The sequence below is a fragment of the Bubalus kerabau genome, chromosome 16 (genome assembly GCF_029407905.1).
Source record: "Bubalus kerabau isolate K-KA32 ecotype Philippines breed swamp buffalo chromosome 16, PCC_UOA_SB_1v2, whole genome shotgun sequence".
Classification (NCBI taxonomy): domain Eukaryota; kingdom Metazoa; phylum Chordata; class Mammalia; order Artiodactyla; family Bovidae; genus Bubalus; species Bubalus kerabau.
This window is the reverse complement of record NC_073639.1, coordinates 59852221-59878950: the sequence shown is the minus strand read 5'-3', so window position 1 is coordinate 59878950 and position 26730 is coordinate 59852221. Positions and strand designations below refer to the sequence as shown.

Here is a 26730-nt window from a genome sequence, read left to right as displayed (position 1 = left end):
TTCCTAAGTGGCAAAGCCACGTTTCCTTATTTCATCAAATCTAAGATTCCACTGACTGTAAGACACACCGTTTTAGAGAGATTAAAATGTAAAATAAAATGGGGATCTTGGAATTAATGTTTCATAACATTAGAAAGAATGCTTCAGATGAACTTGCTTGCATATAATCTTAGCATGTGTTTTTCCATAGACATTTCCTAGAAGTAAAATTGTGTACCAAAATGAAGGTACATATTTTATTTTTATTATTATTTATTTGATTGCATCAGGTCTTAGTTGTGGCACACAGGATCTTCCTTGTGACTGGCAGGATCTTTTCATTGTGGCAAAGGACTCTCTAGTTGTGGTGCACAGGCTCCAAGGTGAGCAAGTTTAATTATTGCTCCATGGCATGTGGGATCTTAGTTCCCAGACCCAGGGATGGAACCCTAGTCTCCTGCATTGCAAGGCGCATTCTTAACCACTGGACCACCAAGGAATTCCCTTTATTTTTTTTAGATACTGCCAAATTCCCCATATCTTAGTCATCTGTGTCTCCCATTTACTTCATACAATGTCCGGCACTATGTAGGTACTACATGTTCAATGGACAAAGTGCATGCTCAGGCCCAGCAAATGCAAAGCATTTTGAGATACTCACATGCAAAAACAATGCAACACACACACATCTACCACCACCACCATAAATCCTAACAGTGACTAACGAGTGAGAAGATTAGAATATTTTAGTCCCACATATGTACACTCTTCTAGCTGAAGCACCGGCCATAGTAAAAGACAAACATTAATAAATAAATGCATTTTATGCAGAATGATGTTCAAAGTGATTTTAAAATAGCTTGCAGAATTACCTATCAAAAGGCTGTGCACTCAATTTTTTGAAAACACACTAATAATTCCAGAATTTTACAACTCCCAAGCTACTGGGAGTTGAAAAACGTGAAAATTTTCCAGGGAGCTTAACGGTCTGTCCTTTTCTCAAACACCTACAAGACTACCTGCATCAGAATCACCTAGGGTGCTTATTAAAATGCAGAACCCACACCAGAGCTTCTGAATCATAATTTCAGGAGATTAGGGGCATGTGAATATGCATTTTGAACAGGCACTCCACATGATTCTAAGGCACTCAGCGGCATGAGAGCTAGCGCATTAAAGGGCTTTAAGGAGTCTTTTAATTAGATTTGCCCTTTAGGACGATCCCTTTGGCTGTAAAGTGTAGAATCAACTGGAAGTGAGCAAAGATAGCCAAGATAACACTGTCACTCATGCCAGCGCGGGACCGAAGCCCAGATGACCTGCGCGCTTCTGCGCCCCCTGCCGGCCTTCAGCAGCTTCGTCCCGCGCTGGCCTGAGCGGCCGACTGCGACTGCGCTCTCCGAAGCCCGCGGGACCGTCTACGGAGCTTGCCAGTGCGCGGACCTGGACCGGAAGCGGAAGTGAGGTAGAGTTGGCCTCGCGGGCTTCTCCAGCCTCAGCCACCCCCAACTCTGTGGGTCGGGTCCCTTTGCGCAAGTGCCGGAAGCGGAAGTTTCTAAGAGGTTGGGGAGTTGTTTGGGGAGTGTCGGGTTATCGTAGTTGTTGGTGGGTTCACGTCGCCGGCTGTCTGACCCCGTGAAGTGCCTTTGTGAGACCTCTTCAGTCTTGCCGTCCCGGCTCAATCAGGATCCCGACCCCGAACCTTAGCCTGCGGGCTCTAGTACCTAGTGATCTAACTTTTCCCTAGGGTCCTGGTGGAGATCCTGGGTGTCCTTTGTCTCTCCCCTGGAGTGAGGCCTCTTCGGCTTCCCAGTGTCTCCGTAGACCCTCGCCATGGGCAACACGAGCAGCGAGCGCGCTGCGCTGGACCGGCAGGGCGGCCACAAGACACCCCGAAGGGACAGCTCCGGGGGCTCCAAGGATGGAGACAGGCCCAAGATCCTGATGGACAGCCCCGAAGACGCCGACCTCTTTCACTCTGAGGAAATCAAGGTAATGGCGAGTGGGACAATCTGATTCCCCTTTTAACTGTTGTTGAAATCTACTAGATGTCCCCCCAAGCCCGCGCCCTATTCCTTCTAATTAAGAAGTGGAAGAGCCCTCTTAGCTCAGTAACTTCTAATTACCGATGTGAGAAAGTCTCCCCGAGGGGGAAGGAATTCACTTCGTTTAACATCATTAAGGAAAAGGCAGCGCTGAGACAGGCTCAAATTTTTGATTAATTAAGATCGTGGCACCAGCAGTAATTGAGCCCCAGTCTCTGCTTTTCTCTTAGGTATAATTAATTTGACAGCTCTCAGGAATCTTCCACCACTTTTAAGTAGGTTGACGGAGCCTTTTGTTGTGGTTTTACAGTTTCTTTTCAGTTTTGGAGAACACGTGTAAAGTGAACATAGAGTTGAATAGCTGACTGTAGCTGCCCAGAGGTCTTTAGTTACGCGGGAAATTTGTGGTTCACCCTTGAGAGCAGGCACAGAAGAGTAATTTGACTTCAGAGGTCAGTGAGTAAGTGAAACATCAGTCTAAAGGAGGCAGCCAGCTGCTACTCAGCTTCTCTCTCCTGTTGTTTATATATGGCTTAATATTTTAAACAGGCCAAAGCAAACATTTTTACAGGCCGAACTTAGATGTCCTGCTGCAGTCTGCTTTAACTCATCATGATAAACTGAAGATAATTCTCAATTCTTGCTGTAGCTGCTCTCCTGCTAACCACCTCATGTGGTCTGTTTCTAGGGGCAGAGCCCAGTCCAAGAGTACCCAGTGATTCTGGCAGCTGATATGTATGTGGTATAGCCTAAAGAAATGAACTAAATGCTTAAGGGACAGTCAGTTAAGGGAAGATGACAAGTACTCCTCCTCCCCCCAAGGTCCTGTTAGTTTCTGGCTGCCTGCTAACCACCACTGTCCATTAGGCTAATTGTCCGGCAGGTCATTCCGGTTGTGCTTGTGTTTCCTCAGATGCTGGAATGGGTGACCATGTCATTATCTTATTTCCTCACCTGAATCTTAGCTTTGAGGCTAACTGTGAAGAGTCTGCTTTTCCGTAGCCCTCCAGCCTGTCATTTCAACTTGCTTTCTGAGTTTGTCGCTTTCCCAAGGCTGTGTGCAAAGTGAACTGTGAAATCCTTTTTCCAACAGTTTGATATCTCTTCCCCAGGAAATAATTTTGGCCCAAAGGTGGCTGTTTAAGACACCATAAGAATCAAACTACTTTCTTTAAGAAGTGTCTGTTCTTTTGCCAGATTAAAACTCTTTACAAGAAATGTTTAACATAGGAAGTGATCTGTACAGTTATTTTAAATAACTTCCCCTATCATTTCCATAAAAATTATTGAAAGATATAGCAGACACACACTGGATTAAATGTCTAGATACAAAAAAAAAAGTCTTGGATTCTTTTTAACTGTACTCTCTGCTAAGTCGCTTCAGTCTTGTCCAACTCTGTGCGACCCCATAGACAACAGACCACCAGGCTCCCCCGTCCCTCGGATTCTCCAGGCAAGAACACTGGAGTGGGTTGCCATTTCCTTCTCCAGTGCATGAAAGTGAAAAGTGAAAGTGAAGTCGCTCAGTCGTGTCCAACTCTTCGAAACCCCAGGGATTGCAGCCTGCCAGGCTCCTCTGTCCATGGGATTTTCCAGGCAAGAGTACTGGAGTGGGGTGCCATCGCCTTCTCCGTAGGTCAGCGCTTTGACTGTGGTTAGTTATCACATCCTCAGTGGAAAATGAAACCAGTCAGTTATTTAATCTGTAGCTTTTGTTAAAGCGCAAAGAATGCAGGTATCTTTTAAATGAGCTCAGGTCAGTATTTGAAATGAAGGTGCTAGAAGCTTGCTCTAGACCTTTTAAGAGTCTGTCACAGCCTAGCACTCCTAGTCTGGCTTCTGACTAGGAAAAAATATAAGAGATCCAAAACCACATATCTTCCACTGAGAGTCAAACGTGTTTATTTCTCTCATCCCAGAATACCTCTGTTAGACAACGCTGCCCACACAAGAAGTTATCATTTAATGAGGGTCAGTCTTTGTCTTGTCTTACCTTTTGCTCTGTGGTGCCTGGATGGCACTCAGTGAATAGCTTTTCCCTTCCTTAGCACCTGGATTTCCCAGTTGTCAAGTTGAAAGCTCTGCAATTGTCCCTAATAAATTTTCATGTACTTTAAATCTTGCTTGATTAAGGGAAGAAAATGACATTTATTAAGGTAGTCTCAAATTCATTGCTGCCTTCTTTCAAGTCAGTTTTATAATTTTTCAAGTTTTGATGTATACCCCTTGAATAACAGCAATAATAATAGCTATTAATTATGAAGCACCTACCCTGGGTCTGACCCTGTGCAGAGCATTTTACATGGACTGTCTCAGTCTTCACAACCTTAAGAATTACTTTTATTCTCTCCATTTTGCAAGTGGGAAAACTGAGGCACAGCTGGTGAGTTAATGGGCTGGAATATAAACCTGCGTAGTGACAGCTGCCTCTTCAGAATGAATTGTCAGTATTAAGGTAACGGTCTCTCGCTGTTCCTGTTCCCTGTTCCTGAGTAAACTGCTCTGTTTCTAGGCTCCAGAGAAGGAGGAGTTCCTGGCCTGGCAGCACGATCTGGAAGTGAACGACAAAGCTCCCGCCCAGGCTCGGCCAACTGTTTTTCGATGGACGGGGGGTGGAAAGGAAGTTTACTTGTCTGGGTCCTTTAACAACTGGAGTAAACTTCCCCTCACAAGAAGGTATTCGCCTGGATGTGTTCACATATTTGTCTTAACCCAGGGATGCTCTGGTTTCTGAATGATCCCTGGGGGTGAATAGAAGAGGATGTTTTTATAAAGTAGATGCTGAATGGAAAAATAGTCATGCTTAATAATTCACAGGGTTAAAATCTCACACCCAAAAAACACACTTAGAAGTAAACATCACTCGGTTATTTCTGTTACACACAGAACCAGGCTGGGCCTGGTTCTTGACAGGGAACTGCCTGCTTTTCCAGGAGTCCAGTTGGTGTAGGAGGGAGCCACTCAGCCCAGTTATAAGTCATGCCTGTCAAGGGAAGAAAACAATCAAATGAGAGAGGTTTTCTTGGAACCTTTTTTTTGTTAGTAGTTATACAAGTTTCTGTAGGGAACTTTGTACATCCTGTGAAATTGATCCCCTGTCCTGCGCTAGGCAGACTGACAGAGGGTAGAACTTGGCAGGCAGCTTGCTGCTTGTCTTGTGTTGCTGTCCTCCTCGGCGTCCAGACCGCCAGGTGTTACTTTGCGCATAGCGGGAGGACAGATGCCTGTTTGTTGAGTTTTTGATGATAGGAATGTAGATTCCTGATATTTGGGCAAAGTGAGTTTTCCAGGAAACCTCTTATGTTGCTACTTTCTGGTAGCTTTTCTGGATTGAGATCATTATAATGAATTGTCTCAGTTGGTTAAAAAATGTTTATTTCTCCTGTGGCTGAACTCTTGATTTTACGTGGAAGCTTTGTTTTATTCCGTGGCTGGTTTTACAAGTCAGCTCAGAGTGCAGCTCACCCTACTGACACTCTCTGCTTCCTTTTTCTCTTCAGCCACAATAACTTTGTAGCCATCCTGGATCTGCCGGAAGGAGAGCATCAGTACAAGTTCTTTGTGGATGGTCAGTGGACACACGACCCTTCCGAGGTATGCTTCCTCCCACCCCAGTCCTCTGGCTGCCCACACGATTCAAGCACAGGGCCTGCCCTCAGAGACAGGTGCCAGGTCCCTCTGTCCTGCTGGTAGAAGTCCCTGTGTGTGACCAAGCTAGATAGCAGTGCTCATTGTCAGCCTGTTGGCATCCTTGACTTGGATGAGCCGGTTGGTGGGCCAGGAGATGAAGCCTTCCCACCAGGAATGCTAAATCCTCTAAAGAATACCTTTGGAGACCTTACATATTAAGATTTCTACCATCTGTCTCTTCCCAGCCAGTAGTCACCAGCCAGCTTGGTACAGTCAACAACGTCATTCAGGTGAAGAAAACTGACTTTGAAGTGTTTGATGCTTTAATGGTGGATTCCCAAAAGTGCTCCGACGTGTCTGGTATGAACAGTTATTTTATACCACGTGTGTGCAGGTGGGGGCCGTGTCATTTCGAATTACGCTTGTTTCCCTTGCCTCTCCCTCTTGGGTGGGAGCCACCCAATCAGTGGACGTGAATATCTCCCCAAGAAGCCACAAAACTAATTTCTAACTCTGTGTTCAGTCATCTTGCTGAAATCTAGCTCCAAGGGAGCAGTAAGTCATTTGGGGGCGGGGAGCGGGGGGGTCCATCTCTAGGATTTAGTAGGCCTGCTTGGCCACAGAAAGCATACACTGGAAATGGGACCAGAGTTTGCTCTCGTACCAGGGGCGGGCCCATAAGGCCCTAGAGAGTAGCATTGAGTCGTGAGGGGCCAGCACTGGGGGCGCCTGCCCACGTGGGGCTCCTAGAGAGTTTTAGCCTGCCCGGTGATAAATGGACCCCTCAGTGACCTTGGCTGTCACTTGCACATTCCATTGCACCTTGTCAGAATCTCTTCAGAGGAGGAGGCTCACCACAAGACAGGCTGCACAGCACAGCCTGCTGGGTAAGGGTCCTGGTATAACATGCCCTTCTTCCAAGAGTCATCCGATCGTCAGTCCTTCCGCAAGTTGCTTTCCATCCAAACCCAGAGGAGGAAACTGGTCGGAAAGAGCACGTGCAAGGCAGGGAGAACGGCGTGTCGGCATGTTGAGTGTCATCACCAGATGCTCTGCCCCCTCCGGCAGGGCTTTACACAGTTCCAGGACCCCTGTGGGAGGTGGGGCAGAGATCCCCCAGGAGTGTGCCTGACTGTCTAAGAGAACAGATTCAGTTCAGTTTGAAGATTGAGTCTTCCCTTACCTGTCTGGGCCCAGAGGTTTGCCCCTGGGATCTCTAACTGTTTATCAGCTCAGAACTCTCACCAGCAGGTGGACCACGTGGCTGACAAGTAAGGTCATTGACCAGGACTCAGACATCACAAAATAGCATCTTCCACTCTCCATAGCTAATTGATCTTTGAAAGAAGTCATTTCTTACTCAGATGAATGGGAATTGGGAGAATGTCCAGATACCTTAACTTGCTAATAAGTGAAATTTTAGACCACATACAAAAGCTTTTAGTCAAGGTTCTGCAGCAGAGGTCACCTGGGGAAAGCAAGCTGGTAAACCAGCTTCAGACTCTGCATGCTCTTCTCATACTCAGACACTCCCTTCCTCAGAATACATATAATTCCCAGCGGCTCAGTTTCCTGCCCTCAGTGCCTTTGTTTCCTGCTGTGGTGGGGCCGGGTTGTGTGAAGGGAGTCTGTCCCCTGGAAAGCAACGAGGAAGGAGTTGGCGGAGCCAGGCCATCTCAGCTTCACGTGGACAGCACGAGTCTCAGGCGGCCACATGCATCCCCATTGTCCTTTGGATCACAGCTCAGTGCCTGCAAGCTGGCCAGAGATCACTAAGTGAGCAGCTTCTAAGTTTTCACAGTACCACACTGCTAGAAGCTTAATACATCTGTGTAAGTGATATACTCGAGCATGAGTTTGAAAAGAACCTGAGAGCGGTAGAAGCAGAGAGCCTTTAGAGGTCAGGTTTTCAACTTCTTGCTTTAGTTTTGATATGTGCCCTTGCCCCTGTGTCAACAGGTTGCCTGCTTTCGTTTTTATTCTGGCTGGCAGTGCTCCTAACTTGGGCCTAACCATGGAAGCCTCACTAGAAGCCTTGAGCTTCTTTGAGGTGTTTGCTGGCCCCACCTGCAGTGAGGAGGAAGTGTTAGCCTGTGTGGCTGTCGGGTTGGATCACTGCGAACAGCTTCCTGTGACTCTGACCCAGAACTCCAGTTTCTCAAGTAATTGTCCTATGGCCATCTCTCCCCAGAGTTGTCTAGTTCCCCGCCGGGACCCTACCATCAGGAGCCCTATATCTCAAAACCAGAGGAGCGGTTTAAAGCGCCTCCCATCCTCCCACCACATCTCCTCCAAGTCATCCTAAACAAGGACACGGGCATTTCTGTGAGTATTATCCAGACATTTCCCAGACCATCCTCCATGGTTACGTTCCGCTGCTCCCCTCTGGCCACCTCTGGCAAAGCAGCTGGGGAAAATGGTCAGTGTTGCCCATCAGTGTTCATGCCAGCTACACCTGTGATTGGGGAAAGGGCTGCTCGCAAGATGCTCCCAGAGCAGATGCCGCCTCCCGGTCCCATGCTGCCTTTCTGAGCTCTTCCTCTTGTGTTCCACCCCCATCCAGCCTGAGCCCCGTTCCTTTTTAATTTCATGATAAAATATGTAACCCCCTGTTCTCAGTAAGCTACATGATGATAGAATTCTTCCTCTGGCCCTCAAATTTTAGAATCTCGTTTTAATCACCGAATTGCTTCCAGAAGCATCATTGCTCCTGGATCAAAATTAGAGGTCTGTGGGTAATGCACATTGCCCCTGGTAATTGATGTTACTGCTGAAAAGAAGCGTGCCTTCTCCTGGATCCTGAAGGGCATGTTGTTAAAGTTAAGAGCACCTTAACTTTCCATCCCGTTTAACCTGAACTGCCCAGTTCCCCCACCTCTGGACTGAGCAGCGTAGCCATAATTCTTAGGAATCTAGATGTTCTTTTGCTTGGTCCAAGCCATCACCTAAAACACACATGCCTGTTAGGTGATAAGGTAATCATGCTGCTGTTCTGGGTACCACACACAAGTGGGTGCACGTGTGCTAAGGTGCAGAGCTGGAGGCCCACACGTGCCGGCGTCTGCTGCAGCGGTCACGTGTTCCCCAGGGGCTCACTGTCCTTGGGCACCAGGTCCCACCCCTCCCCTGTGTGGAGAGCAGCCCCATGCATGCACCTGATAGCTGAGCCAGCTTTTGTCAGGTGCTTTAGCATTTATAAAACTGGGGAGTGTACGTTGAAAATACCCTGGATTCTGACTTCTCTTTAAAAATAGGAAGATGTGGCAACATTTTGGGTCCAATATATAAGCTTGTGTGAAGCAATAGCGCCTCTTCCCCACCCCCAGTCATCCAGTGCTTTCTTCAGGCTCACCGTCTGAGTCTCAGAGACTTGCAATCCAGTGCTCAGGAGCCTGGAGCATAGTTGTTTTCTTTTCTTCCAGCTTTCTTTAAAAGCACTTGCAGTGCAGTTTTCTTTCTGCTCCTCCAACAAGAGGGCAGAACCATGGCCCACGCTCTAGAGACCAACATGAAGCCTGATCAGAGACGCACATTGGTGTGCCCAGCAGACACCCCAAGAGCTCCGCTTAGTCACCAGGCACGACCCCTCACCTCCCCTGTGATCATGAACAAGCCCTTTCACCGCCTGACTTAGGAAGAAAGGGGCCTGAGAGCCTGCCTCCTTTCCTTTGAAATCCAGTCCCATGAAACATGGGAGAATCTTCTTGATTTCTAGATCCTACTAAGCGCACACGTCTGCTTTTGTTCCCCCACAGTGTGATCCAGCTTTGCTCCCTGAGCCCAACCACGTCATGTTGAACCACCTCTATGCGCTCTCCATCAAGGTAAGGACCCGTTTGTTACTCTCTGAGCCGTGTTTCTTGCCCTGAGGCAACCCCCCCACCCCAGTGCTGGAACGGCCTAAAGTCCTTACCTGGAGGGCAGCTTCCGGGCCCAGGCACTTGTGTTTATGTCACCCTCTTGATTCTCGTGTTCCCTAAAATCTGAGCATATTTCCACCCTCTTCCTCAGGATGGAGTGATGGTGCTCAGCGCGACCCACCGGTACAAGAAAAAATACGTCACCACCTTGTTATACAAACCCATATGAAGAGGTGGGAGCCGCCGGGGCCCCAGCGCAGCGTGCACCTCCAGGCTCCACGCATGCATGCTCTTCGCTAGACGGAACGGACTGTAAATTCCCCATTTCACACTCTCAGTAAGGCATTTCATACCCGCCCTACACCTACCTGAGGGTTTGTTCCAGACACAGCGGCTCCTGGAGCTCCTCGGTCTGTAACAGCGCCCTTAGCACCCGGTGGCTGAGAGCCCCGGGGCTCCTCAAGGCCGAGGGGGGAGTGGGACAGCTGCAGCCCCCACCCTGCAGTGTGAAGGATGGTGCAGGCCTAAATTTAAATCCCATGAACGTGGAGATTTTTCTTAAGCCAAACATGAACACTCGCTGATGAAAGCTGTGCTGGTGAAAATCTGGGGAGCAGGCCCCAGGGCCACACGCACTCATCATGGGTGTACTGGTGTAGCCTCGCCCCCGCCGAGGCCTGCCCGCAGACCCACCAGTGAGTGGGTGCTGGTCCTGCCTGTCCCGCGAAATCAAGCAATACATCATCCTCCACTCCCTGCTGCAGGGAGGTGTGATTTCTGTAGAAATTAGAGCTTGTCTGATTTCCAGATGAAGTTTTACAGTTGTTTCTTACGCTTATGTACATCAAGTGGTTTTTGCTTTTTTAAACCAGCAGTGGCTGACTATACAGCCTTAGGGCAATTTTTAAATCACCCCAACTAGACTCAATCATGTGACCTGTGCTCAGCAATAATCTGTTCTCAGAACAGACTCAGAAAACCATGGCCGGATTCCTCGTTTAAGCTGGGTGATCTGCGGACTGACCACTGCTAGCCAGAAGGGTGTCCGGCTTTTTCTTAGAACTGTAACGAGGTGGCCCTGTCACCCAGAAAATTGTGGAGAGGCGCCCTGCCCTACTCCAGCCACCTTGCTTGGGACCTCTGGTCCCTACTCAGCAAAGAAGGCTGCAGCAACTGGTGTTGCTTATTCTGGAAGGAAGTTAGAAATTGTGGCCGCCTTCTGATTTTGTATCAAGAAGACATCCTTTGGACCAAAGCGAACCTCTCCACACAGCCGGAGATGTGCCTGTTCCCGAGGTTCCTGTCCGCGGGTCAGCAGAAGCTATCACCCCACCCTGTGTTCCTGCTGGGAGATGGAGGAGCCAGCTCCCTGGTGTCCAGTATCTGTGCCGTTCTTTGTTACTGTTTTCAAAACACTGAATAACTGTCACCCTGATGTACAGGTTGCAATAAAGCTTTGTAAAGATAATGGACATGCACTTGGGGGAAGCTCTGATTTCACGCAGTCATCTGGAGGAGACTGGTGCTCTCCCCGAGGTCTATTTGGTGCAGCACTATTCAGTCTTTTTCCCGCCTTGGCACACGTTGAAAATGGTACTGTCCTTTTGGCATTCCGGGATGAGAGGACAGGGCAGCTTGGCTGTCTGCAGGGCTGGGGACCTTTCCCTCACCCACCTGTTCTTCACACAGATTAGAAGCCTATTAAGAGGCTATAAAATCGAGTCCCTTGGAGCTGCTCACAGCAGGAGCTGAGGAGAGGCAGTAGTGAAAGTCGCTGGCTTGCCCAAGTTGGCAGCATCCCCAGGTCAGAGGTCTTGCTCATTAACAAGCACCACAGGGGAACCTGGGATCATGACCCTCTGCTTGGAAGACCACAGGATGTTCTGGAGTCAGCTACTCTCACCAGCTAAAAGGGCCTCTGTCCCTTCTACCAAAAAGATGGAAGGTTACAGTGTCTCTTTAATAAGCCTTTTCTTCCCAGCCATTAGGAAACATGGAAGTAAATTTAGGAGATAAGGGAACCCCCCCGAGGTCATCTGGTCACTTGAGGTGGACAGTAGCTTACAAAACATCCCTACCTGGGTAATTAGCCATCTCACCCTGAATATCGAAGTGATGTGGGAACCCTAGATTTTAGGGACTGGAGGAGTTATATAAGTAGACTGAGGAAATAATGCAAAAATCCTCTTTCCAAAACTGGATTTTTTTTTTTTTTTTTAAATTATTGAAAGTGAAAGTCATTCAGCTGTGTCTGACTCTGTGACCTCATGGACTATACAGTCCATGGAATTCTCCAGGCCAGAATACTGCAGTGGGTAGCCACTCCCTTCTCCAGGGGATCTTCCCAACCCAGGTCTTCTGTATTGTGGGCAGATTCTTCACTAGCTGAGCCACAAGAGAAGCCCAAGAATACTGGAGTGGGTAGCCTATCCCTTCTCCAGCAGATCTTCCCAACCCAGGAATCCTGCATTGCAGGTGGATTCTTTACCAACTGAGCTATCAGGGAAGCCCTATTTAAGTATAGTTGATTTTATAGGCTTCCCAAGTGGCTCAGCAGTAAAGAATCCTCCTGCCAATATAAGAGACACGAGATTTGGTTCGATCCCTGGGTCAGGAAGATCCCCTGGAATAGGAAAAGGCAATCCACTCCAGTATTCTTGCCTGGAGAATCTCATGGACAGAGGAGCCTGGCTAGTTACAGTCCATAGGGTCGCAAAGAGTTGGGCATGACTGACGGAGCACGGATACACAGTTGCTTTTACGGTGTTAAGTTTCAGGTCTACAGCATAGTGATTCAGTATTTTTGTGGATTGTGTTTTATTGTATATTATTATAAGATGCTAGGTATAAATCCCCATCCTGTGCAGTAAATACCTGTTGCTTATCTATTTTATGTACAGTAGTTTGTATTGTTAATCCTATACCCCTAATTTGTTTGCTCCCTTTCTTTGGTGAGCATAATTTTGTTTTCCGTGTCTGAGTCTGATTCTGTTTTGTCTGTGCATTCATTTGTATTTTAGATTCCACATAGCCTATAGTACTTGTGTTTCTGACTTATTTCACTAAGCATAAGAATCTCTAGGCCCATCCATGTTGCTGCAAATGACTATTTCATTTGTTTTTGTTTTAGTATATTCCACTGGAGATAGACACACACACATATACACCCCCGCCTCGTCTTAAGTCAGTCATCTATTGGTGGACACTTGGGTTGCTTCCATGTCATGGCTATTTTAAGTAGTGCTACTATGAACACGGGTACGTGTATCTTTTCTAATTAGTGTTCTTGTCTTTTTCTGGATATATACCCAGGAGTGGAATTGTTGGATCATGTGGTAGCTTTATTTTTATTTTTTTTAAATGAACCCCCATACTGTTCTCCATACTGGCTGTACCAATTTACATTTCCCATCAGCAGTGTTGGAAGGTTCCCGTTTCCGCACACCCTCTGGAGCATTTGTTATTTTTACTGACAATGGCCATTCTGACTTGCGCGAGGTGATACCTCGTTATGGTTTGGATTTGCATTTCTCTGATAATTAGCCATGTTGAGCATCTTTGCATATGTCATCTTTGAAAAAAACGTCTATTCAAGTCATCTGCCTGTTGTATGGGCTGTTTGTATATTTTGGAAATTAACTCATTGGTTATGTCATTTGCAAATATTTTCTCCCAATCTGCCAGTTGTCTTTTTGTTTTGTTGATGGTTTCCTTTGCTGGGCAAAAAGCTTAAGTTTAATTAGGTCCCATTTGTCTATATTTGTTTTTATTTATTTTGCCTTGGGAGACTGACCTAAGGAATTATTGTTATGATTTATGTCAGAGTGTTTCACCTCTGTTCTCTTCTAGTTTTATGGTGTCAAATGGCTTACATTTGGGTCTTTGAGCCATTTTGAGTTTATTTTTATGGATCACATATCTTCAAAATATAATTGAAAATACATAACTAAGCTTATAGGTATAAAATGGATATACTAAAGCACCAGAACTGAGGAAGCTGTTGCTGTGTTGGTGAGCTGTTAGTGGTGACTGGGGAGGGTGGGTGGTGGGAGGCAGGACCCAGCCATGGGCCTCCAGGATCAGGGTTTGACACTCACACCTGGAAAGGAAGCTCACTGCCTGAGTTGGCCCAGAAAAGCGCTGCCTTTTCCATAAGAAGGGTTAGAGCATCTGGTTGCTACCCTGAGTTAGGGCTCAGAGGGAGCCATCAGCCCCAGGCTGCAGGAGGTATCATCATGTTGAAAAATCTAGCCCACAAATCAGCTCTGCTCACAAAGTTCAGTTCAGTTCCGTTCAGTCACTCAGTCATGTCCGATTCTTTGTGACCCCATGAATTGCAGCACGCCAGGCCTCCCTGTCCATCACCAACTCCCAGAGTTCACCCAGACTCATGTCCATTGAGTCAGTGATGCCATCCAGCCATCTCATCCTCTTGTCGTCTCCTTCTCCTCCTGCCCCCAATCCCTCCCAGCATCAGAGTCTTTTCCAATGAGTCAACTCTTTGCATGAGGTGGCCAAAGTACTGGAATTTCAGCTTTAGCATCATTCCCTCTAAAGAAATCCCAGGGCTGATCTTCAGAATGGACTGGTTGGATCTCCTTGCAGTCCAAGGGACTCTCAAGAGTCTTCTCCAGCACCACAGTTCAAAAGCATCAATTCTTCGGCACTCAGCCTTCTTCACAGTCCAACTCTCACATCCATACATGACCACTGGAAAAACCATAGCCTTGGCTAGACGGACCTTTTTTGGCAAAGTAATGTCTCTGCTTTTGAATATGCTATCTAGGTTAGTCATAACTTTGCTTCCAAGGAGTAAGCATCTTTTAATTTCATGGCTGCAGTCACCATCTGCAGTGATTTTGGAGCCCCCCAAAATAAAGTCTGACACTGTTTCCACTGTTTCCCCATCTATTTCCCATGAAGTGATGGGACCGGATGCCATGATCTTCGTTTTCTGAATGTTGAGCTTTAAGCCAACTTTTTCACTCTCCACTTTCACCTTCATCAAGAGGCTTTTTAGTTCCTCTTCACTTTCTGCCATAAGGGTGGTGTCATCTGCATATCTGAAGTTACTGATATTTCTCCCGGCCATCTTGATTCCAGCTTGTGCTTCTTCCAGTCCAGCGTTTCTCATGATGTACTCTGCATATAAGTTAAATAAGCAGGGTGACAATATACAGCCTTGACATACTCCTTTTCCTATTTGGAACCAGTCTGTTGTTCCATGTCCAGTTCTAACTGTTGCTTCCTGACCTGCATACAAATTTCTCAAGAGGCAGATCAGGTGGTCTGGTATTCCCATCTCTTTCAGAATTTTCAACAGTTTATTGTGATCCACACAGTCAAAGGCTTTGGCATAGTCAATAAAGCAGAAATAGATGTTTTTCTGGAACTCTCTTGCTTTTTCCACGATCCAGCAGATGTTGGCAATTTGATCTCTGGTTCCTCTGCCTTTTCTAAAACCAGCTTGAACATCAGGAAGTTCACGGTTCACATATTGCTGAAGCCTGGCTTGGAGAATTTTGAGCATTACTTTACTAGCATGTGAGATGAGTGCAATTGTGCGGTAGTTTGAGCATTCTTTGGCATTGCTTTCTTTGGGATTGGAATGAAAACTGACCTTTTCCAGTCCTGTGGCCACTGCTGAGTTTTCCAAATTTGCTGGCATATTGAGTGCAGCACTTTCACAGCATCATCTTTCAGGATTTGCAATAGCTCAACTGGAATTCCATCACCTCCACTAGCTTTGTTCATAGTGATGCTTTCTAAGGCCCACTTGACTTCACATTCCAAGATGTCTGGCTCTAGGTGAGTGATCACACCATCGTGATTATCTTGGTTGTGAAGATCTTTTTTGTACAGTTTTTCTGTGTATTCTTGCCACCTCTTCTTAATATCTTCTGCTTCTGTTAGGTCCATACCATTTCTGTCCTTTATCGAGCCCATCTTTGCATGAAATGTTCCCTTGGTATCTAATTTTCTTGAAGAGATCTCTTGTCTTTCCCATTCTGTTGTTTTCCTCTATTTCTTTGCATTGATCACTGAAGAAGGCTTTCTTATCTCTTCTTGCTATTCTTTGGAACTCTGCATTCAGATGCTTATATCTTTCCTTTTCTCCTTTGCTTTTCGCTTCTCTTCTTTTCACAGCTCTTTGTAAGGCCTCCCCAGACAGCCATTTTGCTTTTTTGCATTTCTTTTCCATGGGGATGGTCTTGATCCCTGTCTCCTGTACAATGTCACGAACCTCCGTCCATAGTTCATCAGGCACTCTATCAGATCTAGGCCCTTAAATCTATTTCTCACTTCCACTGTATAATCATAAAGGATTTGATTTAGGTCATACCTGAATGGTCTAGTGGTTTTCCCTACTTTCTTCAATTTAAGTCTGAATTTGGCAGTAAGGAGTTCATGATCTGAGCCACAGTCAGCTCCTGGTCTTGTTTTTGCTGACTGTATAGAACTTCTCCATCTTTGGCTGCAAAGAATATAATCAATCTGATTTCAGTGTTGACCATCACAAAGTTCAGAAGACACCAAGCTGAAAATCCAATGGAAAAACTAATTCAGAGCCCATAAACCCAGTAAGACTCCCCTGCAACCCCAGGGGACCCCCAGAGGCGTTGACTGTGCAGGTGGGGGAATGTAGGCAAAACTGCAAAACAGTGGGAGATGGGTGTCAGCATTCCCAGAGCTGCTTGTCTAAAACATTCCATTTTCTTTAAAAAGCAACACAAAAGGAAGCCCCCCGTCGTCCAGAAGACGGCCCACAGACCCGGATGAAAGTTCATACACTCAAGAAGCTAAAAGTAATGGAGACTGTTTAATGGAGATGGAACAGGAGACCCTGCTTTATCCAAATCACAGGAGCAAAGCCACAGTGAGGTGTCCTATGACCCAGGTAACACTTTCTCTGTTAGGGGTGAGGACTAGTTACATGGTTAAAGTGTAACTCCAGTTGCTTTTAAATGAAGATACATTTTTCCCACCAGAAATGTATATACAAAGGAAGTTACAGAGCCAAGGGTAAGGTCTTTAAATTCCTAATGTGTTAAGTGGTATTTCAAGGTAAATAGAACCAGCCATATGTCAACATACTGAAACCAAAGATCAAAGAATCCAGGCAAGGTCTTTTCCTTCCCTCTGGTTCCACTTAAAGGTGTAGATGATAGCTCCAAGACCAGGTCAAAGCGTGGCTTCACCTTGGGGTCAGCCGTCCCTCCACTGTCCCCTCCCGGAGTGTGGACACTAGACTGAGAATAGGGATGTTGATCCAGTTCAGTGACTGACTTGCTGTGTGACCTTGGGCGAGCATATGACCTCTCTTAACCCAATTTCCTCTCCTGAAAAACAGGAGTTAGACAGACACTAGGTGATCCCTAGGGCTCCTTTCATTTCACACTGGGAGCCACAAAACCTTTTCCAACATGAATGGGTTATGGCCACAAACAGGAAAGAAGTCAGGGGGTCAGAAAAGAAGTACCAGCACCATGAGCTCAATTAGGAAACCTCCAAGATGCCAAGGGCCAAGTTGCAAAACCCAGAACATCAAAGTGATTCCATACATGGCTGAGGTCAGAAGCTAAACTATTTTGGGGAAAAGCACAATTTTACTTTGTTTAACTCAGTTACTTCTAGATGAGCATGATTTCATTTCTGAGCATGAACTCAGTTCTCCTGAAACATGACCCTCCTCTAGTGTTTACAAACAGTTTGAGGGAATTGATGAAGACCCAAGTCTCTGGACCACTCAGCCCTCCATCCAGCTCTTCAGCACCTCACTTGATCAGATTAGTGAAGAAAAGAAGCTAGAGCTGTCTGCTCTGGAATGCCAGTTATAATCGTCTTCAGGAGGAAATAGGAAGCTCTGAATATATGTACAAGTCATCCCAACTAATGGTGAAAACATCCAGAAGGGCCCTTCTAAGAGTTGTCACTACTGTGAGTCAGAGCCTCGGGGAACCAGGGCCCCATCTCCGGAATCAGCCACTGAGCTCAGCTCCCACAACTACCCCATCTTTTTCTGTCCTGAAGACAGAGGGGGCCCAAGCCTGGGTGAGGATGCCAGCTGTCTCTACCTGCCGGGAGTGAATTCACCCATGTCATCTGTGAGACTCAACAGCAAGTGAGAACAAGAGATGGCTCCAGTTGTGTGTGCCGAGATCAACTGTGTATTCCTTTTGTGATTCTCTGAAAGCACACGCTGAGTTGTATACAGCAGTAAAGGCATTTCCAGAGTTCTTTCCTCTCACAGCCCCTCCAGGGCCAACAGGAGTTAATCATTGACAGCCTGGAGAGAAAGTTGAGTCGTATGTGCGGTTCCAGATCCCCACTGCTCAGCCCTCCCAGCCTTAGAAGATGAAAGCCTCGGCGTTTGACTAGGCAAGTGATAAAACATTTTCTCATGTAAACACTGTGCCTAGAGCCACAGTCTCCATGCTTTAGACATCACGAGCAATATTTCAACTGCCAAGAAAGAAATCGGGCCAGAACAGGCTAATCTTCCTCAACCATGGCACTAATTGATATGTTAGGCCTGATAAGTCTTTGTGGAAGGTGGGCATGTGGGCCACCTTGTGCCTTGTAGGATATTTAGCAGTATCTCTGGCCTCTGTCCACAGGTGCCAGAAGTAACCCCAGTTGTGACAACGTCCACAGATACTGTCAGGTGTCCTCTAGGGAGGGGGCTAAGTCACCCCAGTTTAGAACCGCTGGAACAGGCCAGTTTGGAAAGCTTAGCCAGTCCCACCCCTGTAGGCCTAGCATTATTGCTTTAGACTTGAATCTGCATGAATGTTTGCTAAAGCAAGTCACACTCATGAGGCCCAATTCTAAAGACAAACTAAGCTGGTCCGTCCTGGTAAGTGTATCATTCTCTTTGGCCTAAGTCTCCAGATCCTTAAAATTTCATAGTTAAAAAATTTGCTTTGCAAACAGCTTCTTTATTTTCATGAAAATTAAGTTGTAAGAGCAGAAAATGTGATGTATAATTTTGTGTTTAAGCAGGAACCGCAACATGGACAGTTGGGCCTCAGTTTGTGGTGTGGCTGAATAATTTGTTGGTTGTTTCTTTGAGGTCCTTGCTTAGGGTCCAGAGAACCTTTAATGGCACATTTCTTTTGGAACTACACCACATTTACCTTATGTTTTTGAAGTGTTATGTGGCTGCCAAGAATCCTCAGGACAGTGACTAAAATGGTTGTTTGGTATTCAGTGGACTTCTCATTTTATAAGGGAGGTTAGGTTCCGACATTTTACTTGTTCATCCTCTGAGTTTTCATTTTTAGAGGTGCCAGATTTTTATCCCCAGTGGTAAAACAGAAAGGAGGAATAGAATAGAATTGCAAGTCCAACTCCTGTTGCAGGGCATGTCAGCCACAACCCTGCAAGTCAGAATTTGACTGTGGTCAGATTACTTCATTGGAAAATAAAAGTTGAAGACTCAAAGCAACAGGAACCATGAGAAAAACACCATTTGCCAAAACCAATGCTTGTCTAGCTCAACAAATTTTATACTAACAAAGCATCTTGGAAAAATTTACCTTGTAGAACTTCACAGTTTAAAGAATTTACATTTTAAATTACCTTGATCTGAATTCCTCCCTCCAAGGAAATCCCTGTGACTTTATCGTAATGGATAAGAGGAATTGAAATGAAAGGTGACCTGTTGGTTTTTTTTTAATTGCATTATAGGAGAGCTGGGTAATCCATTCCCCAGTAATCCTTTCAGAGTGGCCTGACTGCCTTAAGGAGCTTTCCAGTTCTGCACTCCTATACTGTGATCTTAATAGCCAGTTCATGATTCATTGGAAGTAATGCTCACACACACACACACACACACACACACACACACTTCTGGAAGAGAGCTTCGCCTGTGTCTCAATTCCAGGAGCGCGGTCTGCCCTAACCCTTGGTGGCTCTCCACACACACCACCCCCCAGCCCCTGAAGAAGTATCCTCGAAAGGAAAGACGGCCCCATGCCATGCTCACAAGCTCAGGCTGACAGTGGCGATACTTTGGAGTTTTACGCACTGTCTTTAAGAAGAGAAGAGGTCGTGCACTAAAGCAAACATTTTAGATCATTGCTTTATTTGACTATTTGTTCAACAGAGTTCATTCCTCTCAAGGTGGACCTTGTGATCTTTTCCTCTTTCTGAATAAAAAAGGTAATGAAGAAAAAGCCTGTACTTTTGGAGACCTAGAATCTTATGCTAATAAGCTTTTGACTGCAATTTCGTTTTAACGATATTTCCTGCTGGCATCTCGGTGGTCACACGGAGCTCCCCACCCTCTAGTGAAGATGGCTGTCCACAACTACCACCGTTGAAACCGAAAGTAAGAGTTGAAAAATGCACCTTTTACAATAAAAAAGTAGAAACCAATTCAATTTCCTTTTTTTTTTTTACGAATATAAAGTTTCTTGTAAATATGTACAGTCTTTGAGCTAGTTCTATAGCAGGAAGCATTTCACAAATGAGACACACGATATACACTTTGAGGGCTAAGAAGCCCATTTCTCATGGAGATCCTAAATGAAATGCCAAGACTGAACACCATTTCCAGTGACCTCTCCAAATACTTGTGGACCAAAAGACTTTTTAAAAAAACTTCAGCAAACAGTCAGATCTGCCCTGGAAAAGGGAAGGGATGCAATCTGACCCCGAAGACAAAGCAACACACAGAACACGACAGTGTGACACTGGCCAAGGATGCGACAACATGGAGGAAGAGCCGTGGGCATTTCAAACAAGAAAGCACTTCGGTTAAGGGACGAGCAGGAAGGAGCCGGGACTCGGGCCAGGTTGCAATCTGGAAAGTGAGCTGAACCGTGGACAGGGGATTGAAATGCGGTCATGTTCACTGGCTGCAGTGGGAACAGGTCTACCTGTCAGCCTACCTAGGATGTGCCTTGGTGGTTCGAGGCATGGAGAAGCTAGAGAGGCCTGGTGGGAGATTAAAGGCAGAAATAAGGCCGCTAGTTAGCTTGCCAACAGCGAAGCCTCTGGTTGGTTCTTTAACCAGTTGCCAGGAACCTCACACCGCCAGAGGAGAGAAAGGGGGCACCTAAGGGAGGGATTCCCCGCCCAGCCGGGGTGGGAGAGTTGAGGGTGGTTTCCTTCTCCAACTTCCTGGTGTTAGTCTAGCCCTAGGGAGAGGCTTGTATGGGGAGTCACAGTTTTCGTGGGGTAGAACCTGCTGGGTTGTGTGTGAACAGAGTCATCCGCGAGGGAGTTGGCAGAGAGACGTGGAAGTGTGAGGTGTGGTTTGCTGAAATCCTTCTCTGGTCGTAAGGCTTGAGCGTTTGGTTTTCATTTGTTCAGTGCTACAGACTGCAGCTTGTGGCCGGTGAGTTGGCAAGTCCCAGAGGGTCTCGGTTCGGCGGGAGCTATGGGATGGACCTAGCACATCGGCAGAGCAACCCAAGGTGGGCAGCCAGGTCGGGGCGGGGGGCAGCGCGTGCAGTGGACTGCCATGCAGGGGTCCGGCATCTCTGCCCACCCCAGGGAGGCGGGGACAGCGCACCGTTGTGGACAGGATGTGAGCGCCCCTGGACCCAGGGCCCTCCTGGGGCTGGGCTCAGAGCAAATCCAGGGCATGCTTTCCTGGCCAAAGCGACATGGACAGTGGGGACAGCAGGCCTGGGGTGATGCTGAGGGGTGGGGAGGGAAAACTCCTCGAGGTCCCTTGGCCCCAAGTCACTGCCTCTGAGCGAGGCCTCGTGGCCTCTGTACATTCTCAGCTGGTGGGAGAGGGGGAAGTCATCAAGGCCATAAAGGCAATGAGTCGGACGGTAAACATTTGGCTAAGATGTCGCCCCGGGTGAGACAGGGCCACCTGTGAGGACGGACTGGATGGGGATGGACTGAGGTGAGCACGGGAGGTTAGCCAACAGCAGGGGCTCGTCTACGTACATTTCAGTAGCAGAGACCTGATGGTATGACCTCGCTACAAATGACTACAACAGGAAATACGGTGCTATTCAAATCTATTAAGAAGTCTGTTGTCTTAAAAAAAAAAATAGCCAACCAACCCTAGGATCTTAAAGTAGCTATTAATTAGGATTCTAACCACGCTGCAGTTCTAGTTAGCCCCAGGTTGGTTTCCTGTGATGAACTGGTACAGGCTAGAGCTAGGTACAAAAGGTTATGAATGCTCTGAAAGAGTAACAAAGTGCAAAGAGGGCGGCTGCAGGGAGGTGCCGGCAGCTCCCAGGAGCTCCAGCCCCCGCCCCTCCTGGCTGCAGGGAGTCCGTGCTGAGGCGGGCCTGGGTCCAGCTACGCCGGGGACTGGCTGAGCAGATGCGCGCTGGGGTCCCCTTCAGCAGAGTTCCATAGGGTGTTTGGTGTTTTCCTGCAGATCAACATGAGGAGTTGGTTTTTCTGGCTGAGATTTATACTGAAGACTGGTCCCAGACCTGAGAGCAAGAGGAGGAGGGGATTTAGCCATCAGAAGCCGGAAATCACCATGCTCACTTTGTCAGGAAGCCCACACTGGGAGCCTGCAGGAGCACCTGGTCTCTCCTTCCTGGTTAATAGTGAGGGACGGGCAGAGCCTCCCCTCAGAGCTTGTGAAACTCGCTGAGAAGTCCCCAGTGCTATGGAAGTACTTCCATGGTTTACACATACCATTTTATCCAGAAATCAGAGGAGGTAAGGCTTCCCTGGTGGCTTAGCTGGTGAAGAATCTGCCTGCAATGCAGGAGACCTGGACTCGATCCCTGGGTTGGGAAGATTCCCTTGGAGAAGGGAACAGCTACCCAGTCCAGCATTCTGTCTTGGAGAATTCCATAGACTGTATAGTCCATGGGATCGCAAAGAGTCGGACACAACTAAGCAACTTTCACTTTCAAGGAAAACAGTTAAACAGCGTTCCCTCCTCTCTCTAGATGGCTTTAGGAGAGCGTGGTCCAGAAAACCAGCACCTAGAACTGGCTGGCCTGCCGAGGCGTCCGCAAGCTTCCGAGCCCCGCCCCCACTTGAAGGCCCCTGGTTATCAGCACATCCCTCCAGCTCCTCAGTTGGTAACATGCAAGCTACACAGGTAATAAATGCACATGATTTTAAAATTTCAAAAGGTGCAGAGTTCTTCTAGAAGGCAACCAGTGTTACCAGATTTCAATGTAGCCTTGCAGAGAAATTCTTGATGTGTCTTTGTACACATATATATGTTTGAAAAAAGTAAAGCAAGTAACCTTTGGCATGTTTTGTATGTTTAAGAATTTGCTTGTCTGCACAGATCTCTCTAGAAACTGCAAACACTGGTTGCATTTGGGGAAGGGAATGCTCTACACCTTTGGTGGCTCTTACAGTTTGAGGGCCACACATGATGCATTTGTACAAGAGGCCCCTTCTCAAGCTATTTTCTTCCTAAACCTCTTACAAATCCCACAAAACCCTAATTACAGTTGTGGAGCCTCCTCCTTACGGCTGTGGCTCTTCAGGGCTGAGAAAGGCACCTCCCTTACCTTGTTGACCTGGGACAGCGGGGTCCTCACGGCCCCCACGGGCAGCCGGCCCCTGCTGCTGTCCTCAAACAGCCGCCCGGGGGAGCGCTCCCTCCGCGTGCTCAGCATCCGGCCAGGGGACTTCTCGCGCTCCAGGGGGCGGCCCGGAGACTTGTCCCTGCGCAGCTCGGTCCGCCCCTCGCGGTAGCGGTGGGGTGTGCTTGGCTCTCGAGGGTGGCTGGGGCCTTCGGGAGGCGCCGGGCTTGAGGCCACGCGCTTGGTGATGTGCTCGTTGTACGTTGGCGGGCCTCGCTTGTTGGGGCTATGACAACAGGAGAGGGAGGTGGGGAGCTGAGCCACCCCCATGCCCATCTCACCACAGGTTATTAGAAACAGATCCCCACCTGGAGTCCTTCAGGCTTTGTGTTTACCTCGAGAGTGAGGACAGAAAGAAGGCAGAGCTAACAGCAAAGAGAAGTCAAGTTTCCTAGTCTCAGGGCAGGCTTTCTGCTGAGCACCTGCCATGTCAGGTGCTGTGTAAGCTCGTCAGATCATCCTAACAGCTCGGCATGCCAGGAACAGGTGACCCTCATCGTACAGACAAGAGGACGGAGATGCAGAGAGGCCAGGACTCCAGTACAGGTCAGTCTGACATCGTAATTCGCATACTCCACCCCGCTGACCTAGTAATTTCCAGAGCCTAAAGTTCACAGGAAGTCTTCCTTTAGGGGTTAAGCCTGTACTCATTACTGTCAGTTGCCAAATCTGTCCCTCTTTTGGGCCTCTGTCGGTCACCTCTCTAGGTGGCTTTCCAAGAGCCTTTGTGCTAGAGGTGTAGAAATCAAACCTGATCCAATTAGGAGACAGAGCAGGGCCAATGCAAACAGCGGACTAGGCTCAAAAAACATATGAGCAATTGAAAGTAGTGGGACCTTTTCTTATGAACGATCTAACCCTCCACCCAGCCCTGGCCTGCCTTGCAGAGAAATTTTCATGTTTCAAATGAAGATCTCACCAGGCTTGGCCCTTACCACCCCTCTGAAGAAGCAAGATCCAGAAACACAGAACTGACACACAGCCTTTTTCAAAGTCAGTTCCTTCTCACCCTCGAGCAGAAAAGGTACCGGGGCCCTCGTTATCTGAGCATAATTAGTGCTGGGAAAAGGCAGCCTACTTAAAATGGGAACACCATTTCACAGAGACTATTACTTGAAGACATATTTTGATTGATTGGGGCTTTCTCTTAGAAAAATAAAAGTAGAAATCAGGAAAATATATTTTATCCTAGATAATTTTAAAAATCTAAATTACAATTGTAATTACATGGTAAGAATGAACCAAGTATGAATCACATACTGATTTATTATGCTCTAATTTTCTCAGGAAAATTGTATGCTAACATGCTGGGTGACATCCTCCACCAGCGATGTTGGATTTTGTGCCGTGAAATCGTAAAGTCATTTGAATATTTGACAGTGTCACCAGAGGCCTCTCTTAACCCTTTGATATTTAAATCTTTCCCTTTGGAAGGGACCGAACTTGATTTTCTTTAATTACTGGCCTAACTCTAGGGAACCTCTTCTGTCAATGCCCATTACAGAAAGCAACTGAGCAGCAAAGACGCTGACCCGCTTCAGGAGAGGAAACTCTAGAGCAAGCTTGAGGGCCAAGTCCAGGCAGATGCCTGTTTTAATAAAGTTTCACTGGAGCACGGCCACGCCCATCTGGTGGTGCTCTGAGGTTGCTTTCATGGTCTAACAACAAAGTTGAGCAGTTGAGACAGGGACCATATGGCCTGCAAACCCCAAAATACTATCTGGACTTTTACAGAAAAACAAATTGGTGAACAGAATGGAAATAACTCTAAAGTGATCAGTCTATTGTAGTTTCATATTTTCTTCCCTATGCAGCTCAAACTGTGGCAACTCAAACAACCAGTGCTGAGAAAGCCACTTTCTTGTGCAATGTTTGCAGCAGTAAAACTTAGGGTGACTTTTGATTTCAACATCTTGAAGTCAAGGTTTCTTTTCATCTCTAGCCATGTGGCTCTGTGATATGGAAGACAAAAAAGTTCAAGAGAATTATATTAAGCCTATTGTAATGGAAGAGAAATTATAAAATGTGCCCATCATAAAGCAAGTGAGAGGGTGCTCACTGCCCAGAGGAAGAAAAGTGGTTCAAGGAAGGCCATTTGAGAAGTCAGCTGAGATTAATGGGATGAAGAACACACTCGTTATTGTAGGCTGAGCTGGCCATCGTCCATCTCCGTATCTGTTAATAACCAATGATCTACCACACCAATTTTATGTTTCTTGCATAGAGTTACATTTCCTGCTCTGCTAAAGAGACCAGGGTGGTGTGGCCTGCAGTAAATCAGTCTCCCATGCTGGCCTTCTCCATTCTGGACCTGCCCAAGGCAGTCAGCAGCAAAAAGACGGTTTTATAAGCCAAGAGATAAAGCCTAGCAGCTGGCTTTCCAGAATAGCAGGAACTGAAACCATTTTCACCACAGAGTAAGTCACTTCTCACAGACACACCACGTCATATCAAAAGGAAGGTCCCTGAACATCTAACTAGTGAGGCAGTGGAGGAAAAAAATACCTAGTTACAGTACTTGGGTTTCTTCTTGCATGACCTAGAGGGTAAATAAAATCTAGACTTTTCAGGAGGGGACTAGAGCCCTTTGAGCAGTCACCCCTGAAGCAGAGGCCAAAAGAGCGAGGAGCAGCTGACTGTTTAGCACTTCCAGTTTTCCAGCAAGTTCCTAGAATTGAAATCACACTGACAGACATTTCTGACCAACACTTGTATTTTAACAAAATAGAGACTCTTCATTAGGACATAGAGCTTAGAAAAGAAAGTTGTCAATTTAATATTCTGAGACTAAGTATTTTGTAACCTTAGAGGTGTCCACTAAACTGAGTCCCTTGAGGATAAAAACTCTTCATTTGTGTATCCCCAACCCTGGGTCTGGCACATGGCAGGGGGCTCACATAACTGTATAGGGTAAATATGTGGGCTTTGTAAACCAGTCCACAAAAAGTAAAATCCTAGGTCAATTAAATATTCCTCTAGGTTGAGAAAGCTCATCTCCTTTGTGGGCCAACGTCTTAAAATTGTACATCTCAAATCCACACATGGAACTGAATCTGGCTCCTCACCCTGGGGGGTCAAGACAAAGCCCATCCCCCTTCCACCCACTGCTGGTGGAATAACAGAAGAGTGCAGCCTCCAGGGAGGAAAACTCAGGGACATGTGTTGCAATCGCCAACAATTCCTTTTCTAGGAATTGAGCCTCCAGGTAGATTCCAAGCATTCGAAGTGAAGATATACCAAGTCCTTTACTACAGCAACAAACTGGAAACACCCAAACATCCGCTGATAAAGGAGCAGTTAAACAAGGTGTAGTCCTGTGAAGGAATGCTGGTCAGGCACTAAAAAGAGAGAAATACTTTGTGTTCCCACATGAGGCAGTTTCCAAGACGCAGATGTGTGTGCACGGTATGCTGCCACCCGTATTAAGAAGGGGACGTGTGCTTGGGGACCAGCAGGGTAAGGACGCCCAAAACGGGTTTCTCCCTTAAAAACAAGCACACCGGTACCACTGCAGGGAGCACACTGGGCTTGGAGCACCCCAGCCTCAGAAAATTATCACTATCTGATCTATCTCAGTCCTCCTGGGAAAAGACTAGAGTTATAATAATGTGGGCGGACGGGCCCACAGAGGACCTAAGATTCCTTATTAGCGTCTGAAGAAGACATGGCCCCAGCCTT

General features: G+C 46.9%; 2 protein-coding genes and 1 long non-coding RNA gene across 7 annotated transcripts in view; 2 read left to right on the top strand and 1 right to left on the bottom strand.

Annotated features, from left to right (window-relative positions):
- The first annotated feature begins 1312 nt into the window (after positions 1-1312).
- On the top strand, positions 1313-10982 carry PRKAB1 (protein kinase AMP-activated non-catalytic subunit beta 1). Of its 3 annotated transcripts, none has more exons than XM_055550077.1 (8): positions 1313-1444; positions 1727-1971; positions 4537-4700; positions 5525-5618; positions 5900-6014; positions 7846-7979; positions 9410-9478; positions 9666-10982. In XM_055550077.1, exons 2-8 carry the CDS (start codon positions 1813-1815, stop codon positions 9741-9743), a joined length of 813 nt encoding a protein of 270 aa, XP_055406052.1. In that variant the 5' UTR covers positions 1313-1444; positions 1727-1812; the 3' UTR covers positions 9744-10982. The 3 variants fall into 3 exon arrangements, with proteins under 3 accessions (XP_055406052.1, XP_055406051.1, XP_055406050.1); XM_055550076.1 differs by having other exon boundaries at positions 1424-1541; XM_055550075.1 differs by lacking the exon at positions 1313-1444 and having other exon boundaries at positions 1459-1971.
- Positions 10983-21481: 10499 nt separating this feature from the next.
- The window catches only part of CIT (citron rho-interacting serine/threonine kinase), a 173811-nt gene continuing 168562 nt past the window's right edge, over positions 21482-26730 (bottom strand). For all 3 annotated transcript variants that reach the window (XM_055551014.1, XM_055551016.1, XM_055551015.1), the window contains 2 exons: positions 22978-23278; positions 21482-21927 (listed from right to left, as the gene is read on the bottom strand). In XM_055551014.1, the coding sequence (XP_055406989.1) occupies positions 21904-21927; positions 22978-23278 (325 nt within the window). In that variant the 3' untranslated portion in view covers positions 21482-21903. The remainder of the gene's footprint in view (positions 21928-22977; positions 23279-26730) is intronic.
- Positions 21893-26237, top strand: LOC129630405 (uncharacterized). Its single transcript, XR_008703696.1, has 3 exons — positions 21893-22162; positions 22399-22553; positions 23339-26237. It is a non-coding gene; the product is annotated as an uncharacterized LOC129630405 (long non-coding RNA).